General features: G+C 38.4%; 1 protein-coding gene across 1 annotated transcript in view; it reads right to left on the bottom strand.

Annotated features, from left to right (window-relative positions):
• VWA8 (von Willebrand factor A domain containing 8) overlaps positions 1-20,903 on the bottom strand; it is a 366,373-nt gene that overhangs the window by 76,081 nt on the left and 269,389 nt on the right. The window contains exon 37 of the mRNA XM_043579664.1: positions 20,499-20,703. Coding sequence (XP_043435599.1) covers positions 20,499-20,703 — 205 coding nt within the window. The remainder of the gene's footprint in view (positions 1-20,498; positions 20,704-20,903) is intronic.

The following is a 20,903-nucleotide window of genomic DNA, read 5'->3' as shown; positions in this document are numbered from 1 at the left end:
TGGAAAGTCTGTATGAGCCTAAGAACAGAAGGAGCAAGGAAGCAAGGATGGGCTCTATCGGGAAATAGCCACTAGTTTAGCATGTGGTGGAAACTGGGTGCTTCTAGGCTGGAGCATGCTGTGGAGGCCCTGAACCCCGGCAAGAGCAGGTTCTACCTCAGGTTGACAGTGATGCGATTTCTGAAGGTTTCTGACCTAGAGTGACATGTTCAGAGCTACTATTTATGAACATTTAATTCAGCAGTTTATGTAGAATGGATTCAAGTAGGAGGACTCTGGACCTCAAGCACATTTCCATTTTTAGGCAAGGATTAGATATTGTGATGTAACTCTTTAGTTACTCGAGAATACTATGATAGAATGCTAGCGAGGCACATTTGTTGTATTAGATGAACAACCTATGAGTTAGAGTCAGGCAGAAAATCATATTAGCTGTATTTCCTGTGGGCTACTTTTACTTTATGTTTTTTTGTGAATAATTTTAAGTATAGCAGGTTTTTTGTTGTTAATATTTTGGGTATTGTTCAGGATTTTTTTTTATTGTTAGTATTTAATTACCAGGTTATTGTTTTTCCGTCAATATTAAAATTACCAAAGGTGGGGTGCGTGGGTGGCTCAGTTGGTTGAGTGTCTGACTTTGGCTCAGGTAATGATCTTGTGGTTTGAGAGTTTGAGCTCCGTATCGGGCTTACTGCTGTCAGCACACAGCTGGCTTCAGATCCTCTGTCCCCGCCTCTCTCTGCCCCTCCCCTGCTCATGCTCTCTCTCTCAAAAATGAATAAAAACATTAAAAATTTTTTTTAATTTGAAAATTTAAATAAAATAATAAAATAAAATTATTTTTATTAAATTATTACATATATCATATATTTATTGTATAATAAAATATATTCTGTTACAAAAATTATTTAATTAATAAAATTAGCATTTTATTTCTACCAAGATGCACTTCCAACTTTATAATTTTTCTTAGTGTCAAAACAATTTATTTCCAGTAAAAAGACATATTGAAGCATAGAATTTAGAGGTCAAGGAGATATACTAGAATGCTTTATGTATACACTCAGCCTCACATCTCACAAGGAAGACATTCTACTACCAGTGGTTCTTGCAAGAGTGAGAGGTAAATTAAAATGATCACTGAGACAAATATCATGCCTCCACAAAACTGGCTGGGGCAGGAAAGAATCTAAATCCTTGGACTGTTCATCCCAATCCATTTAACTTAGGATCAAATGTATTACCCTCTCCCTCAATAAAAGTGTTACTACATATACTCAACAGGATTCCTAAAAATTTCAAATTTAATTCAATAGCTCTTTATGAAGTTTAAAATTAGCTCCCCATGCTCTATACTCATTCCTTTACTTATCATACAGATTAATTATCATAAATAATACATCTCACATTCATAGACTCCTTTACAGTTTGCAGACAGAGCGCCTGAACATATGTTATCTCATTTGGTTTTTACAACAATTCTGTGAGGTAGCTGCTCTGAGTAGTTGCATTTCACAGATGCAAAAATGGAGCTCCAGAGAAGTTGAATGACTTGCCTAAGGGACTGGACACAACTGGGAATTAAACTCAGTTTTGGCCACCTGGTTCACAGGTGTTCATGATGCAGCCACAAAGTAACAAGTGTAGGAAAAAAGGAAGGGTGGGAGATTTATTACCATTTGGTTCTCTGCCAACTTAGGCAATAGTCGGCTTGTGAACAGTGAGCTCATCTACAGAAACAAAAGATGTAGCCTTCTAAGAAACACAAAGGAGTTTGCAGCTTTTATGACCCCTCGCAGGGATCTTATAAAAGCTTTAATGCCCCAATTAATCATACATTCATTTATTGGTTCACTGATTCATCACAAATTTATTGAGCTCTGGTCCCATGTCAGGCTACCAGGCAGATGCCTCAATGGACACAAATTCTGCTGTGGGGCAGCTTGCCCTTCTGACACACAGCAGTTATAGATCACATGAGGCCAGGGCACAGTGATACCAAGGAAGGAGGGATGAATTCAGCTGGGGGTGGATAGGCTGGAGCCATGTGTGCTTAGCCTTGAAGGGTGAGACACAGAAGTGGGTGGTGGGCATCCCAGCCAGAGGGGACAATGTGAGGGAAGACACAGGACATGAAAATGCACGTGGAAGAGCTATGTGGAGAGCGTTCTAGTTTCATTCTTCTCATTCTTGTCATGAGTAGAGAATTTTGCTTTGTCGCTCATAAAATGCATTAAACAAAACCACCCTGGGAGCAGTTAGATTCCTCCCCTTACAATTAAGAGCTACATTACTCCTCATTATAACTTAAACAGCATACAAACTAAAAAAAAAAAAAAAAGTACATTTGATATACTATGGCTTTTCTTAGAGGATATGCACACAACTTAGGAAGAAGAAACATAATTTTTATCTCTTTATGCCTGGATAATATTTTGAGATATTTATGTTTACTTTTATCCCTTTGTTTCCCCCTTTTCCTTTCCTCTGATTTAGGTAGATTCCTTTTTTTTTTTTTTTTTAAATTTCAGGGTAGGTATATAACATGGCAGTAGATTGTCCATCTTTTTGACTTTTTATTCTAAACCTGGGGGTTTAGAATTCTCCTAATTTAATTAGGAGAACTTAAAAACTTTGTAGAGCAAGTAAGGGAATTTACCAACATAGGTAAGTTATCTGAAAAAAGCTTGTAAGGGAATGGGGTTTCATTTCTTGATACATCCCCAACCTGGTGAGAAGAAAGAGAGATCTGTGGGTCCTGGAGTGTTCTGTCATCACTCTATCCACAAAAAAATGCTGAGTTGTTGCCAAATTTTCAAATTAATGAGATTTCATTTAAAAGTCCGGATTCCGGTCTTCTCTTGAAACTGTCCAAGTTGAGCCTGCATTCTCACATGGCCACAGCGAAGTAGAGACTGCCTCTTAGTTCGAAGGGGCATGACTTCCTGTTTACCTCAGACCCTCCAGATCTGTGTTCCCTATCCAGCACCTGTAAGCATTTGGTCTCCAGGACAGACAAAGAATGATTTTCTCCTCTAAGGGTACAATCTCCACTGAAACTAGTCTTTTGGACCTAGGGAAGCCATGTGGTGAAGAGGAATAAAAACATGGGCTTCTGAGTTGGAGAGAGCTAGGCTGAAATTTCAGCTTTGTTCGTTGTTTAGGAGAGTGATCTGGGGCAAAGTACTTAATCTAACCTCAGAATAGAACAATATAATGGTGCTTATGTATTGATAGCACCTAGCATATCCTAAGCAGTCAATTAAAAGAAAATCACTAGTATGGAGAAGTTCTTCAATGTATACCTTAATTTAAAAATTTTAAAAGTTTATTTATTTATTTTTGAAAGAGAGAGAGAGATTGAGAGAGAGAGAGAGAGAGGGAGAGAGAGAGTGCGCACGAGCAGGGGAGGGACAGGGAGAGAGGTACAGAAAGAGAATCCTAACCAGGTTCTGCACTGTCAGCACAGAGCCCGATGCAGGGCTTGAACTCATGAACCATGAGCTCATGACCTGAGCCGAAACCAAGAGTCAGATGCTTAACCAACTGAGCCACCCAGATGCCCTGATGTAGGTCTTATTTTTAGATACTATCTTCATTGTTGCCTTTTGTGGAAGGGCCTAAAGGATCAGTTTACAATCTATCTCATTTTATAGAACAAGAAATTAAGGTCCAGAGACAGCGTGACCACTTAAAGTCACACATTAGTGGTGAAACCAGGAAGAGGATCGGGATCTCTTAATTCCTGACCTGAGAAAATTCTGTGAGCCTAACTTCACTAGAAGTTCTGAATTCTTCTCATAAATGCCATTCATGTAATAGCCAAAGGTCTTCGGTTTTTTTTTTTAATATATGAAATTTATTGTCAAATTGGTTTCTATACAACACCCAGTGCTCATCCCAAAAGGTGCCCTCCTCAATACCCATCACCCACCCTTCTCTCCCTCCCACCCCCCATCAACCCTCAGTTTGTTCTCAGTTTTTAACAGTCTCTTATGCTTTGGCTCTCTCCCACTCTAACCTCTTTTTTTTTTTTCCTTCCCCTCCCCCATGGGTTTCTGTTAAGTTTCTCAGGATCCACATAAGAGTGAAACCATATAGTATCTGTCCTTCTCTGTATGGCTTATTTCACTTAGCATCACACTCTCCAGTTCCATCCACGTTGCTACAAAAGGCCATATTTCATTTTTTCTCATTGCCACGTAGTATTCCATTGTGTATATAAACCACAATTTCTTTATCCATTCATCAGTTGATGGACATTTAGGCCCTTTCCATAATTTGGCTATTGTTGAGAGTGCTGCTATAAACATTGGGGTACAAGTGCCCCTATGCATCAGTACTCCTGTATCCCGTGGATAAATTCATAGCAGTGCTATTGCTGGGTCATAGGGTAGGTCTATTTTTAATTTTCTGAGGAACCTCCACACTGCTTTCCAGAGCGGCTGCACCAATTTGCATTCCCACCAACAGTGCAAGAGGGTTCCCGTTTCTCCACATCCTCTCCAACATCTATAGTCTCCTGATTTGTTCATTTAGCCAAAGGTCTTCGAATGGAGAGAGCATTGACTCATGTCTTCTGGCTACCTCAACTACTTTTTAAATTATAACTTCCAAATATAGTGAAATGACAACAGTTATTAGTTAAGGAAGTTCTGTTAGTTGTTGAAATTATCTGAAATATTCCTGTTCTAAGCTCACAGACACCCTCGTGTGGTCAGTAGAAATAATAATTCCAGCCAAATGAACAAGAAAAATCTGAAGCTACTTACAGTTAATGATAAAGTGTAGCAAGATGGGTAGATAGGCATCAAATAACAATAATGAGGATCCCCTATATTAATATTATTTTACGCCCTGGCCAATGGCCAGAGGAAGAATTATTTCTCTCTCTCTCTGACCAAATGAGACTGAAAGATTATAATGGATGATTTCTTAGGCCTTGTTCAGAACCTAACTCTGTAATAACATGAAGAAAAATATTCAACATATATGGTGGCTATATGATCTCATATCTTTGTTGATTTTTCTCCAATATACATGATTATGAGTGACAGAACATTCTGAGACTCTCTGAATATAACTGTTATGCATGGGTCATTCAACCTGAGGGCTCTGCTAAAACGTTTCCTGTCAAATGTAAGCACAACTCAATGAGTGGGAACAGAAGTATGAAGGAATTTTGGAGGGAAGCTGATGAGCTGTGAATGTTCAGGGTGCTCTGGACATCCATTCAAGAGAGCAGGTTAATTTGGAGAGTTGGTTAAATGGAAGTAGGTTAGAATGCTTTTTTATTAACAGGGTGATCTAAGTCAACAGATAATACCCAGCGAAACCGCCCAACGAAACAGTATTTATACCAGCACAGAAAACCAGAGACAAAAGAAATTGGATCTACTTTTTATGCCACAAATTAAAGAAGTACTAAAAAAATGACTGAAGCATGTCAAAGGGACAAAGGAACTGGCTTGAAGGAGTCCCCACTGGCTAAACGAACAATCTGAACATCAAAATAAATAAGAGTGGCAATAGACTATCACCCATCAAATAAGGTAGAAATCCATGAGGTAATACTAATAAAAAAAACCAGAGGGATAAGAAGGGAGGGTCCTTCCTTAGCTTAGAATGCCAACTGTTAATGTAGAAGAAATGATGCAATTGGAAAAAAAAATCACTGTTTGACAACCACAGTAATAATAGTTGATTCAAATAAGAATCATTGATGGATGGTAAAATTAATGAAAGAAAGCTTGATGAGAAATAAGATATTTACATAGTCTCAAAATGTAAGCTCACAAAAGACATATATTAATTATCAAAGGAAAAATATTAACTTCACAGTGGAGAAACACAGTGGAGATAACACCTTAACCAGATATTTGAAGTTAACATCACCAGTAATGGGACAAACCAATACTCTGTGCCACCTAATAGGACACATTGAGAGAAATACAGCATCATTTTTGTGATATTCCTGCCATAGATGCATAAACTGGATCTACAATGCAGAAACATTAGCTAAACCCAAGTTGAGGGATATTTTTGTACAGTAACTAGCCTATGCTCTTCAAAAATGTCAAGGTCATGAAAGCCAAGGAAAGACGAGAAACTTTTGGATTGACAGAGAACATGATCCTGGATTGCTTCTTTGTGCTAAAAGGATGCTCTTGGGACATGTGAAATTTGAATAAACTCTGTGGATTAGACATTAATGATGTATCATTGTTAACTTTCTGATTTTGAGGTCTGTATTGTGGTTATGTAGGAGAGTGCTTTTGTTTTGAGGAAATACTCCCTGAAGCATTCAGAGGTAATGGGGTATCATGTCTCTGACTTACTTTCAAGTGGTTCATGGAAAAAAATATATGGAGAGAAAGATAAACAGTTTAAAAATTTTTTTTAACGTTTATTTATTTTTGAGACAGAGAGAGACAGAGCATGAATGGGGGAAGGTCAGAGAGAGGGAGACACAGAATCTGAAACAGGCTCCAGGCTCTGAGCCGTCAGCACAGAGCCCGACGCGGGGCTCGAACTCACAGACCGTGAGATCGTGACCTGAGCCGAAGCCGGCTGCTTAACCGACTGAGCCACCCAGCCGCCCCTACAGTTTTAAAATATGTGGGGCGCCTGGGTGGCGCAGTCGGTTAAGCGTCCGACTTCAGCCAGGTCACGATCTCGCGGTCCGTGAGTTCGAGCCCCGCGTCGGGCTCTGGGCTGATGGCTCAGAGCCTGGAGCCTGTTTCCGATTCTGTGTCTCCCTCTCTCTCTGCCCCTCCCCCATTCATGCTCTGTCTCTCTCTGTCCCAAAAATAAATAAACGTTGAAAAAAATAATAAAATATGTAATTAGATTTGGTGAGGAAAAATAAAAAATTAAATTATTTGTCTATACTTGAAGACAGAACTTATAAATAGGCATGGATTTAAGGCTCTGAAGGGAATGCTTTTCTTTCCTATTGTTTATTTATTTATTATAATGTTTATTTATTTTTGACAGAGAGAGAGAGACAGAGCATGAGTGGGGGAGGGGCAGAGAGAGAGGGAGACACAGAATCGGAAGCAGGCTCGAGGCTCCGAGCTGTCAGCACAGAGCCCTACGCGGGGCTCGAACTCACAGAATGCGAGATCATGACCTGAGCTGAAGTCGGATGCTCAATCCACTGAGCCACCCAGGCACCCCTCCTATTGTTTTTTTTAAAAGTATTTATTTATTTACTTATTTATTTATGAGAGAGCATGCACAAGAGTATGAGTGGGGGAGGGGCAGAGAGAGAGAGAGAATCCCAGGCAGTCTACGTGGTGCTTAAATTCATAAGGTCATGAGATCATGACCTGAGCTGAAACCAAGAGTTGGATGCTTAACCGACCGAGCTACCCAGAGGCCCCACTTTTCTATTGTTTTTATCAGCAGTTGTCCTAAACAAACAATATGCTTCTTTCAAATTCACCAAAGTTTAGAAGAAACAGTGAAAAACTCAGAGTGGAAGAATCAAGGCCTATTTCATAAAAGATATTCTACTGCAACTTTAGAAAGGTTTTATATATATACACATGCATATATATAAAGACATATTATATGTCTCATATTTATAAACATAAAAATAAATAAATATAAATGTTCTTTCTATTCTACCTATCTATCTACCTACCTACCTATCTACCTACGTACCTACGTACCTACCTACCTAAATATTTCTCAAACTGAATGAGGAGAATTATATTCAGAATCTTGAAGTCTGTTTAATCTTGGGGGCAGTCAGAAGCTTATACCTATAATCAACTGATTTTTAAACTTCTAAGTAATTTGGAATATAGGATAGGAAAAATATTATATTTTAGTATTAAGAGAGCATAGTAACAATAATAACTTCTATTTATTGCTGTTAAATAGTCCTTATATATTTGTTGGAGTTCTACTGGTTAACTCCAACCAGATTCAGAACACATGAAATTTGTTTCTGATATTATGTCAGGGTTTCCCCTTTCTGGGCAATGACTTATATATGTAAATATGATGGCAGAGTGGTTGAGGTAATGATGACTCATAGTCAAATGCAGCACTTTCCCCTTTGGCTAGCACAAAACCTATTAAGTTTTAGACTTTCCTATTAGAGCTCTATAGATGTCATTCCTCTTTATGGAAAGGATTATTCAACCCATACCAGCAATGTGAAATGTAGGGCCTTTAATAGTGTTGTGTTTGCTTCTTAAAACAGAAATATCTAAAAGAAAAAAAAATAATGAAAATGATCCAATATTAGTAAGTTCTTTTCATTAGAGGAAAAACCCACCGTAATGCCATCAGAGCACTGTCAAGACAGACCTGACAATTTTATTCGAACTTTTGCAACTGGAAAGTCTCATAAGACAATTGTAACTAGAATATTTATGTTCGCCTTACATGTGTTTAGAAAGTTAAGTATGTGTTTCTGAAGTATTCACTCTAGGACTTAAGTGGAAGATGAAATTAATGAATGCTATAGGTCATCACTGGTCTAATTACCTTCATATTGCATCTGGTAAAAGTCAGGTTTTATGAATGTTGTGCTGAGTGCAAAACAAAATGAATCCGATGATAGTTCTGGTCTCCAGGAAGCCCAACCCTAGAAAGGTTATCAGCTGTCACTTGCAAGAGGGTGGCTTTAGCTGTCAAAACTACCAAAAACAACAACCCCCCCCCCCCAAAACACATGGTCAAGTCTTTTGCTTATTCAGAATTTCTTTAGGGGTATTTCCCCTATTCCTAATTCATAATTTTGTAGTTAGGATGGGATTGATACAGCCCTCGCTCATCCCAAACTCTAGGAGTGAAGGCATGCATGACCAAAGTCTGACCAATTAAGAGTATTCTGTCCTTTTGGTCACAGTGATTGGTTCAGGATGGGCACGTGACCTCATGGGCCTATTGTAATACCCCTAAAGACTGTGTTGAAATTACTCGGAGAGACGTGCCCCTTTTACTGAGAATGCCAGCTGTGAGAACCATGTATTACCTAGCGCTATCAGGGCTATTGCTGCTACTAAATGGAGAAAGGCTTTGTAACAATGAAGCCGGAAAAAAGCAGAGCCAAGAGGAGAGAGACTAGGTCACATGACATACATTGAGCCCTTGGTTTGAGCTGAGCCTAAGGCCTAGGTCCTCTCTTCAAAGGTATAGGGATACATTCTTCTTCTAACAGTCAACCCTAGCATTCCAGATTTATTCTCTGAAGTCATAAATGTCATGCAACATGCTTGTATCCTGAGTCAGGTTTAGAATTAGCATGAAGGTCTTGTCCTAAGAGATCTACTACACAGCGTGCACAGTGAACTGAAGCAAAGAAAACCAGGAATATAAAGACTGGCAACTTGTTGAAGTATTAAAAAGACTCTGAATACATTTGGGGACTACTCAGTTAAATAAATTAAAGAGGTTTCTTTACTGGGACTTCTCAAAGCCAGATATTCACTAGTTGTAATTTCATCTCTAAGAGGCTAGTAAGTTACAGTGTCTTCCAACAGCTTGAACATGGATTCCTTATTAAAGAAGGTTCTGAGAATATGCTTTCAAAAACAACTGTAAGTTTTTCTAAAAACAAAGCTCAGTTGTTCTGCTCATTTTCTCTCTATTCTCCTTAGCATCTAACTGTTTTCATGGTTTCAGCTAAAAGCTCCATGCTAAAGATCATTGTAACTCTCACTAGCTTTGATCTTGGGTCCAATGATCTATTTCCAATTACTAACTGCACACTGTTAATGAAGTATCTCACCATTACCTGAGACTCAGCATATACAAAATGCCTGAATCCTATCTCCTCTCCAACCTTCCTTGTTCCTACAATGATCTGCCATTTTGCCAGGTATCCAAACTAGAAATGTCCATAATGTCTGCCTCCATGACCCATATTCAGCTTTTCCCCGCCAAACCATACCCGCCCTCACAGTTGCCCTAGTTCACTCGGGGTTCTTTCCCAGACTGCACACCACTACCAAGTCCCTCTTTCTGATCTAGCCGCCACTATTATATTTTTCCTACTCAAGGACCTTCCGCAAATCCTAGGAGTAAGAAACCTAAAAGCCTCATTGGATCTTCACACATCCTAATTTCTCCTATTTGGGTGACTCCTTCTTACACCACTCCCCAGAAGATACCCTTTGCTTTTAGTTGTTTGTCTTATAATATGCTATAGATATGCCTAAACAGAACAAAATCCTTTCAACTGCTTTTAAAAGTGTCCTGTGCCAGCAAGACTGTGCTGAAACTAAATCGCACCCTGTCTTCTGAGACCCCCCAGCGGGTGTGTGTCTGGTGGTCCCAGACCCAGCTCTTAATACCCACCCCTGCTCTGGTATCACCTCCACTGTCTCCTTGGGATAGTTGGTATTCAACCTGGATTTGCCCCCTGGGCTTTGTGTGTGCATCACACTGGCTGTGATGTTTGCTTACTGTTCCTCTGGTATCTGCACCAGGTCACTCTTGGATTTGTTGTGATCCATGCCTATGGCACAAATCATCCTCTTATTAAGGAAACACACAGTGCTCATTTATATCTCTGCCTGTGGTATGATTTTCAGAATGTCTAGAATTCTCTGACCTCTCTTTTTGAACTATCTAAAGACAAAAATAAAAGTTCAACCCAAGCCCCATTTCCTTCACTTACAACTTTCATCATACATATATACTTCCCTTCTGAACTACTATAGCACAGGGTCAAAACTCCCCAATTTACCATTGAAATACACATTGTTTTGTACTACATGCCGCTGTTTCATGACTATCATCCTCAACTCCCCAATCCCATAGAATAAACTCTCTGAGGGTAGAAACCATGCTTTATGTTTTAGTATTCCACCACCTCCCCACAGGTCCTTCATTGGTGGGTACAGAGCAAGTGCTCCACAAGAACATTCTGGATGGTGGTTCTCAAATGGGAATAGATATTTGAGTTCCCAAGGGACTCAAATATCTATTGTTTGTCCAGAATTGCTGTAATTCAATAGATGACCACCTGCCTATCCCACAAAGAAATTCTACAGCTTGGATCACCACCATCTCCCTAGGAAATTATGGTTTGCTATTTTCCTGAAGCCAGGTCTAGAGTATATACACTGCTGTTATATGAAAATCAACTAGAAATACCGGATGCAGGTGGGGGAACCAACAGAGCTTTTAAGGAACTGAGATTCAACTAATACAGCCATTAGATTATAGATATAATGACATGACAGGAAAACTTCTTCCTCACCAAAAAAAGTATTTATGGTGACAAATATGTAATTATATTTGTATCTGTAGGTGTCAAATGTTGCTTGAAATTTGTTGCTGGGAGGTGACTCCCTAGTACCTATTGAGAATATACTTAAAGGTTTTCACTGTATTTATATGCAGACAATTACTGATAAATCAATTAATCGAAAAGATGCAGTGATCTTTTTTGTGGGTATACAAACATGGTTGAAATAAGATTGATACTTGACTGGTTAAATAAAATCATGAGAACACAGCGATTTGGAAAAGAAAAGCAACTTCTAAGTGAATAAAATGCCTGCTTCCTCTAGGACAGACCAACTAGTCTAGTTCCTCTGGCTTTTTGGTCCCAGCCGGTTGTCTGCTCTGCCCTACAGCTTGAAGGTTTCACACTCCTGTTCCAGATACAGTGCACTTTTCTCCATGGGATCCAACGCTTTTAGCAGTTTTCTGATGGAAGCAGAGAGTATCAACAGCTCTGTTGTTTGGCTATATAGGTCAAGGGGGAAATACATGGGCTGTGCTCTGCCTGGAAAGTGAGCAGAAGTCCATGGGAGAAGATCCATTTTCTTACCCCTATCTTCCTATCAGCAAGTCCTACAGAGGTTCAAATGAAACTAGTTCTAGAAAATCATTTTATTTATTGCAATTTTTTTTAATGTTTATTTTTGAGAGAGACAGTGAATGAGTGGGGAAGGGGCAGAGAGAGAAGGGGGGGAGACACAGAATCTGAAGCAGGCTCCGGGCTCTGAGCTGTCAGCACAGAGCCTGATGCGGGTCTCGAATTTACCAATGGTCAGATAATGACCTGAGCCGAAGTGGGATGCTTAACTGACTGGGCCACCCAGGTGCCCCTAGAAAATCATTTTAACCCCCAATCAGGCCTTGTGTCTTTTAACTTTTAAATAAAAAAAAATTTTTAATGTTTGTTTATTTTTGAGAAAGAAAGAGACAGAGTGTGAGTGGAGGAGGGGCAAAGAGAGAGGGAGACACAGAAGCTAAAGCAGGCTCCAGGCTCTGGACTCAGAGCCCAATGAAGGGTTTGAACTCAACAGACTGAGAGATCGTGACCTGAGCTGAAGTAGGACACTTAATCAACTGAGCCACCCAGGTGCCCCTTAACTTTTAAACCTTAAAATGAGTTATAGAGATATGAGACAACACATATAACGAATGCAGTTCTGAAAGTTGACTTGGTTAAGTGAAGCACTAGCCAGTGAATGTCCAACGCCTCCTATTGAATTTATTTTTGCTAACACTTTTTATTTCTCCATATACCATGTCTGCTTGGTTTGTTGTTTATTTAATTGCAGTACAGTTAATATCCAGTGTTATGTTAGTTTCAGGTATACAATATAGTGATTCAACACTTCTATACATTACTCGGTACTAAATTTCCAAGACATCTTTCTTGTTCTTTGAAGGTTCCTATGTTAAAAAAGCATCACATTTTTGTTTTATGATCATCATATTTTCTCTTGCCTGTCTGAGAATGTCAATTGTCACTTTGTGACATGTTTTTCTTCTTTCTGCATCACCTCTATTTTCTTTGTTCATTTCATTTCCATTTTTTTTTTTGTATAAGAGGCTATCCATTAATATTTAAGAAGAAGGCATTAAAAAGTGGACTGAAGTTTTTGCATAAAGGCTGGTCTCAACAATAAGTGGGTCTTCTTGTAAGATTACTAAGGAAAAACTTCCAAATATTAGATCAGAAAGGTTTTCTTTTGGATATGTCAGTTTCTAGAAAGGATTTTTCTTTTTTTAAATTTCTTTTTTTTTTTTTTCAACGTTTATTTGTTTTTGGGACAGAGAGAGACAGAGCATGAACGGGGGAGGGGCAGAGAGAGAGGGAGACACAGAGTCGGAAACAGGCTCCAGGCTCTGAGCCATCAGCCCAGAGCCCGACGCGGGGCTCGAACTCACGGACCGCGAGATCGTGACCTGGCTGAAGTCGGACGCTTAACCGACTGCGCCACCCAGGCGCCCCTAGAAAGGATTTTTCTACTCTTCTGTTCAAAGGGTATAAATGTGGAAGTCAGCTTCATGGAATCTATATAAGAAAAGTAGACTTTCACTTTATCTTCTCATTGTCTACATGGTCTCATTCGTGTCCTCAATTGTACAAATCTCCATTACAGCTCCTGTCTTTGGTAAGCCTAGAGAAGAGCCAGTGGCCCCAGGTGCAAAACAGAGGAGAGAATCTGGCTATCTAAATGGTCTCTATACAGAATTTTAATTCATCTCCCAATTTTTGGTGCCACCCTGCACTCCAACCTTCAGAGGTACATGGTGCCTTCAAGCCCTAATGCTTTGTGGGCTTCTGCAGAGTACGGCAGCTTGCATCTTATTGGCTTCCCCCTCTGGAAGAATAGGTTTCAGCTCTCTCCAGCTGATAACTCCGTTATCACCCACCTATTTATTTTCTATCCTCCAAAGCGCTGCTGCGTCTGTAGTTCTTTTTGCCCGGTGGGTTGGGACTGTTTTTTGATCCTTTATTGCTCTTTTACTGGGATTTGGGCAAGAGACAAAACTAATCACATGCGTTTGATTTATCAAGAGTTCCTTCCCCCTTCCTGAAAAACTGGGGTTAGGCTGTTTTCTGATCCTTTGATCATGCTCCTATCAGTTTATCTGCCATATTGCACTACAACTTATTTCATTATAGCTCTACTTGACTGTAAGTTCCCTGGGTCTGCACCTGTATCTTATTTATTTCTTTATCCTAGCAATTCTGGGTACTAAGCAAATGTTAATTAAATAAATGAAAGAATGGGTGGGATTATTCAGAGAGGTTAGAGAATGGTAACTGTGGCCTGACCTTGTGAGGAAATAGAAAATAAAAAGAGAGACATTTTTGGAATGTTATAAGGAGAGACCAAAGAGTACTGCGTATGGAAAAATTAAGAGAGACAACTCCAAATTTGACTTGCTCTTTTCACTGTTCTCAGAACTAAGGACTAAAGATGATGTATATATTTGCTGTGTGTTTTCTGGTCCTGTTCTAATTTGTCTTTTGAATAAAGCTAAACACTATAATCCTCTGCTGACAATTGTCCTATCATTCATTTCCTGCTTTTCCTCAAGTTGACAGGTTTAGGCACAGACCAAAATTCCTTTTTTGGGCCTGACAAAACTTTTCCTAAATAGGATTATAAACAAACCTCACACCTTATAACACAAAGATAGATGATGAATTACGTAACTCATTGGGTCATGATTTAATATTAGGTGACTGGGTGACACTGCTTCCTTCTAATTTGGCTTTGCGTTTCCATATAAGCATTAAAGAATTCTATGGCCCAAATTCTAAATCCTAAGTTTCTAATTGTTATTTGTTTACTTACTCTGTGCCAGGTACTGATGCATTTCAGTCTTACGACAACTTTGTAAGGTACAATGGTATTATCTTTATATTATAACTGGAAAGCATAGCCAATAGGCTATACCTGCTTATGAATAAAATTACAATTTTATTTATAAATATAACAGGAGGATTTTATTTCTGTAGCCAATGTGATGTGTTGATTACATGTAACTATATACATAATAGGCTCAGAATCATAAAAATTCTAGAGCCATTAATTGTCAACATATTCATTGCATTTGACATCTCAATTTATAACTGATATATTACAGAATTAATTTGTTTTCCTTATACTTTAAATATTCCTAAGATTACTTCTTTACTGGCTGATATATTGTTAAATAACACGCACTGAAGATATAGTACCATATAAAAGAATGATCTTAAGGCCTGTCATGAGAGAAAGGAGTTGAAATGCTTCTGTCAGTGATGATTTGAAAAGCAATTTCCTAAGGTTAGGTTTTTTCTATAATGAGAAAGCTAGGTGCTATTTCTGTTTTTAATATTAGTTTAAGACTCTATAGTAGCCCCAATTATTATAATTTGTAGGATTGTTATTTTTGTTGGATATGCACAAAAGGTTAATGAAAACTCATGGCCTCCCTGAAAGTCATAAGCTTGTTGATCTGCTTGTCTGAGGGAGGTGGTTGCTCATTTAATTTTAGTTATATTTAGCAATCACTGACAAAGTTGTGATCTAATGGAAGCACGGCTTCTGGAGGACTGTAAAAATCTGGTAATTTCCTTCTGAAATGATGTTTATAAGAAAGGAGGCTTGTACTTGTGAACTCATGAGTGTCATCCTAGTTGACTGCAGACTTCTTTCCAATTCTTTGCTCAAACTGTATTCGTGGTTCAAAAAGAGCATCGCCAGTCTGTAACTGGCACAACTATGGGCTTCAGCACTTACCAGAGATAAGATGGCACCACCTTGTCTGTGTTCCTAGTACTTCTTTCCTTTCTTTGATGGCTGCTAAATACTCAGAAATCGAGCAAGTTGATTATTAATCTTTGGAAGCGTGAAATCGGCCACGGAGGGAGTAGTTACACCAGGGAAATTGGCAAACATTATAAAGTGCCCCACCTTTACCTCACCAGAGGGCTGGTCTATCAGCACACCACCGGGTAGTACACTCCCAGTGTACCTTATTCAAGTCTGAAAACCTTATTCAAGATCTAGATTCAAAATGGATTTCCATGGCTGGGAATTTCTCTAGCAGGAATAAACATGGGAAAATCATTAGAGGCATTGCTCAAATGCTACCGCATAGGCAAATGGCTAGACCATCTTGCTGAATGTTTTTATGAAAATTAAAAAAAAAGAAGCATTGCCTTTTTGGGCCAAGGAAAATCTCCAAAGATACATGTACATATAACAATCCTATGAAATATACATTGTTATATGTACGATAATGATAATGACCCACTGAATCAGACTGCTAAGTATTTTCAGTTACTGGCCAAAGTGAAGAACGTGGTGCAAGAGTAAACCATAAGCTACCCTTAAAAAGAAGAAAGAATTCTTCTGTATTCCAGGGTGGCTCACTCGGTTGAGTGTCCAACTTCAGTTCAAGTCATGATCTCGCAGTTCATGGGTTCGAGCCCCGCATCAGGCTCTGTGCTGACAGCTCAGAGCCTGGAGCCTGCTTCAGATTCTGTCTCCCTCTCTCTCTATCCCTCCTTCACTTGTTCTCTCTCTCTCTCAAAAATAAAAAAAAAAACATTAAAAAAATTTCTTTAAAAAAAGAACAAAAAATTGTAAACCTTCTCAGAGTATGTGGAGAAAACATAGTCTGCATAGTGAAAACCTAAAGGTACTAATACAGCTCCAATGAAATGATCTAGTGGTTTCCAAAACTAGAAGAAGGACTTACCATCTTACTGATATCTTAAAAAAATCCTTACTGTTGGGCTTGTAGTTAAAGAAAAGGCCAGTCTTGTTTACCAAAGTACAACTACCTTTACTCATATTCCTAGAATATCTTCTTTAAAAGGGGGAAAGTCTTAGTGGTGCTTAATATAAATTAGTTATCTTTTCTAAGTATGTTTTCTGATGCCTCTACTGTGTATCTATTGTGTACCAGGCACTATCTTCACTGTAAGAATGAGTAAGTTGTAGTCCCACACTGTGTTTCGAAGATCCTATCCATTTTAAAAGTATACAGATAAGGAAGTACTATTCAAAGGCCTCAAAGAGATTCTACCAGTAACACACAGAGGATTTACTTTCTAATTAGTTTATTGTAATCAGACAATAACACTTGAAAGCTATAACCTTTTAGCTTTTGTGTTCCCACAAGAATAGTCACCAGGAGCTTTTTAAAGGAGATGGTTTGATTTCTGAAGAAACCTGTGGTGTAGCTTTAACAGCCTTCTTGGGATGAATCCAAGTGTAACTAAATAAAAATATGAAAAATATGCTTTAGAGAGAACACTATGAAGCATGGTCAGAAAAATTATGGCTTATAATTAACACATGCTTCTGAAAATATGAAGTCTAAAAGTAATAAATATGAATTCTTAATCATGGGCTTTTAGAACCACAGCTACAGTGATACTTTGAATTTGTTATAGTTGTTTGCTGTAAGAAAAACACACTTCCTATCAAAGCATGTAAAATTAATGAACACATTTTATATGAAGAGCTCAATAAACACTCTCTTGCAAACTACTCATGAAGGAGAACTATCAATGAATTCATTAAGCAAAAACTAAAATTCAAAGCAACAATGGCTTCAGAATTGATAACTCTAGAAGGCTGAAATGAAGCAAGATATAAAGGAAAGTGGTAAAGCATGTAACTGACATAGTTAATCTAAATATAAACAGTTCTTTTGCTATCATTCAAAAGACTCAAGGAAGAAAGTGGGTCAGTAAGTGGTGGGGTATTTGCCCAGCCTTCACTGTTGACCTAAAGGAGCATCTCGTGACCAACAGGAAACCAAACAATACAGGTGTGTGTAAACCTCCTTAAACTAGTGAATGCAAAGCAGGCCTTTTAATTTCTACGATGTAAAGTAAGTCCATTTTGCCACTAGATGGAGATCGGGTTACTCTGCCAGGAACAGGGAGAGGACTGGAACTTAGCCAGCGAGAAGTATGGTACTAAGAACATATTCTCTTTTCTCAATATTTCTAGAAAGGCATTTTTCAAGCTCCTGAACCAGGAGGAGACATATGCTGAATAAAAGGCCCATAAATGAGGAAGAGCTTGAGGGATTGCACCGTACGGGAAACTGTAAAAGACATATTTTGCTTGTTATTACTACTGCTCCACAGTGATTCCCATTTAGGTCTGGTTGTGTACACTACTTGTAAATAATAACAAGAACTGGTCTACATACGAGCAGTTAAATATACTCTCATTGTTAAAAAAATTTTTTTTTAAAGTTTATCTACTTTTGAGAGATGAGCATGAGCGGGGAAGGGGCAGAGAAAGAGAGGGAGACACAGAATCCGAAGCAGGCTCCAGACTCCAAGCTGTCAGCCCCACGCGAGGCTCGAACACTCGAACTGTAAGATAATGACCTGAGCCCAAGTGGGACACTCAAATCGACCGAGCCACCCAGGCATCCCTGTGCTGTCTCATTATTGACCAAGCAGGGAGAAGAGGACAGATCCGACCAAAAAATAAAACAACGTCAGACCATCTGGGCAATTAATCCTGTCTCTTTAGACATAAAGACATATGCTTACAATTTGTTTCTCAGTTTGAGTATGTAGATAAATATATATTTCAATATCGACCAAAATGGATCAAGGAACATCAGAGATGTTAGGAGAAGGTTGGATAACAACTATTCTAATTTTCCAAATGAAACTAACATCCACTTGTGAATTGTGTAACTTTCTTTCTGAATAAGTCTTATTTCTGTTATAGCTGAACTTTGAACGGGAGACATAAAGTTATGCATTTTCTGGAAAATGTTAGGTCTGGGAAGGATCAGATGTTGCTCTGCATACTGCAGCCAAACCTTTTGATTATTTTTGAGATGTTAGATAATATATTTCTGTTCATTTCTAACTTAATAACTATATATATTCATCCAATAAATATTTATTCAGTTACACAAAAATGAATGAATAACTTGTGACAGTTTAAAAGAACAGTTCCATTTTTTGTCAAATAGCTTCAAAGGCCAGTGTAATTAGGATATATGAGTATGAGCATACACAAATATATTAATTGCCTGTTGTGTATCAGTCATTATGCTGGGAATAGAAAGATGAACAACAGAGTCGGGGAAGTCGCTGGGAAAGAAGAGTGTATGGCTAAACCACAAATAGGGGTTAATTTTTGTAGCAGTCAAGACCAGTTATGAAAATCATGTGTAAAATTCTTTTTTAAAGTTCTGTTGTGGAAGACACTTAATTTAGGCCACACTCTTGACCATAGGAAAAATATGACCTTTCATCTCTATGACACATGAGAAATTGAAATAAAATACAAGAAATTCAAATACAATAGTATTTACCAATCTCTGTAATGAAAAGAGGAGCTTAATTCAAAGGGAGAAGAAACTAATGTTCAGGATAATAAGAGAATCAGAACCATAGTTAATTAATTTTCTAATTATTGTTATGGATAGTGACCAACATTCAGTCTGTTGCTATGATAGATTCATTGCACTTAATGGCATGTTTATGTTAGAGCAATACATTTGTTTTAGCTTAATTAAATTAATATATTCATACCCTTTCTTTTTAAAAAAAAAATTTTTTTTTTCAATGTTTTTTATTTATTTTTGGGACAGAGAGAGACAGAGCATGAACGGGGGAGGGGCAGAGAGAGAGGGAGACACAGAATCGGAAACAGGCTCCAGGCTCTGAGCCATCAGCCCAGAGCCTGACGCGGGGCTCGAACTCACGGACCGCGAGATCGTGACCTGGCTGAAGTCAGACGCTTAACCGACTGCGCCACCCAGGCGCCCCTATTCATACCCTTTCAAAAGAAGTTGAAGTTGCTTGCCTACATTGGTGTCGAATTTTCAGAATGTTCCTTCCTATAAGGTTTTAAGAATCTAAGAGAAATATGTATTATTCATTCACAATTATTCTCCTTTAAGGGAAATCAGAAAAATAACCACACAAAATAGTAATTATTAATCAAGTATCAATGGAGTAGTTTGTAGAAATTTATCTTGTGAATTGGCTCTCTGCAGAGCAACACAGCTGGCAGGAACCCGCCTTTCTTTACTATCTTGCTGGATAAGAATGAAGCATAAACAGAGAAGTTTTCTTCTGAAGATTAAAATCAATCAATTACAAATAAATCCTTTTATTATATGCTTTAGTATTTATGGGTACACAGCTTTCTTCATTGGTTCCAGACCAACCAGAGTAGGTGGTGACTGAGTCATTTCTGGAGTTTCCTCTCACTTTGGTGACTTATTTCCATATTTCTTTTCAGGGCAGGGCTGGGTCTATCTACTGCTAAGTTTGCATTATCTGGAGATAAGGAAGTTGGTAAAAACACATCTTTGCTAGATGCATAATATACATATCTTCTCTAGTCTAAAGGTTTTGACCTTATGGTAATGTGCTGCGTTTTATATCAGTATTTCTGCCTCCTTGGTAGCATGCAGAGATGCCCAAGATGATGGTAGTAAAAGAACAAATGCAAAGGTGATGCTAGAAGCTGATTAATGCTTGGGGTCAAACAGAAGCAATTGTCTTGTATTCTCATGTTGTGATGTGAGGAACTTGTATATTTAAGCACTGACCGCAAAAAGGGCACCTTTTAACTTTCCCACTATCTAGAAAAAGACACGTCTTTTTCTATTATGAGAAATTAGGTATTTAAGTAACTATATTTAAGTTTTGAGGCCAGAGGTTTACTTCCATTTGGAACTAACCTTATACATAAATATGCACCTTTAAGAGGGAAAGTGGGTTAGAGTGGTACCTGCATATGTCTGTCACTGTCTTGTCCAATCATGTTTCTCCATTCAATGAGTGATCGCTGCAGACGTTCAAGTCCAGTTTCCCAAAGCCTGATGTGACCTCCCATATCGACAGTAATAACAGCACCTTTGCCCCACTCAGCTAGCAATGCATCTGTGTCCGAAATAGTAGACAGCCATGTGGTATATGGTGAGAGAGATTCTGATCTGAAAAGAAAATTACAGTAGTCAATCAGTTGGTAATAACGAAGCTAGTTTACCTAATTGTGGTTCATTAAACTTGCTATAAAGAATTCTAATAGTAAACATATTAAAAGATACCAAGAGATCCATCTGTAAGAAAAGAAATACACAGGTATCTATTGGTTACTGACATTTTTCTGTGTTTGTGGACCCCCGATTGTATT

The sequence above is a fragment of the Prionailurus bengalensis genome, chromosome A1, assembly GCF_016509475.1.
Source record: "Prionailurus bengalensis isolate Pbe53 chromosome A1, Fcat_Pben_1.1_paternal_pri, whole genome shotgun sequence".
Taxonomy (NCBI): Eukaryota; Metazoa; Chordata; class Mammalia; order Carnivora; family Felidae; genus Prionailurus; species Prionailurus bengalensis.
The sequence above is the reverse complement of the archived record's forward strand: the minus strand, read 5'-3'. Positions and strand labels throughout refer to the sequence as shown.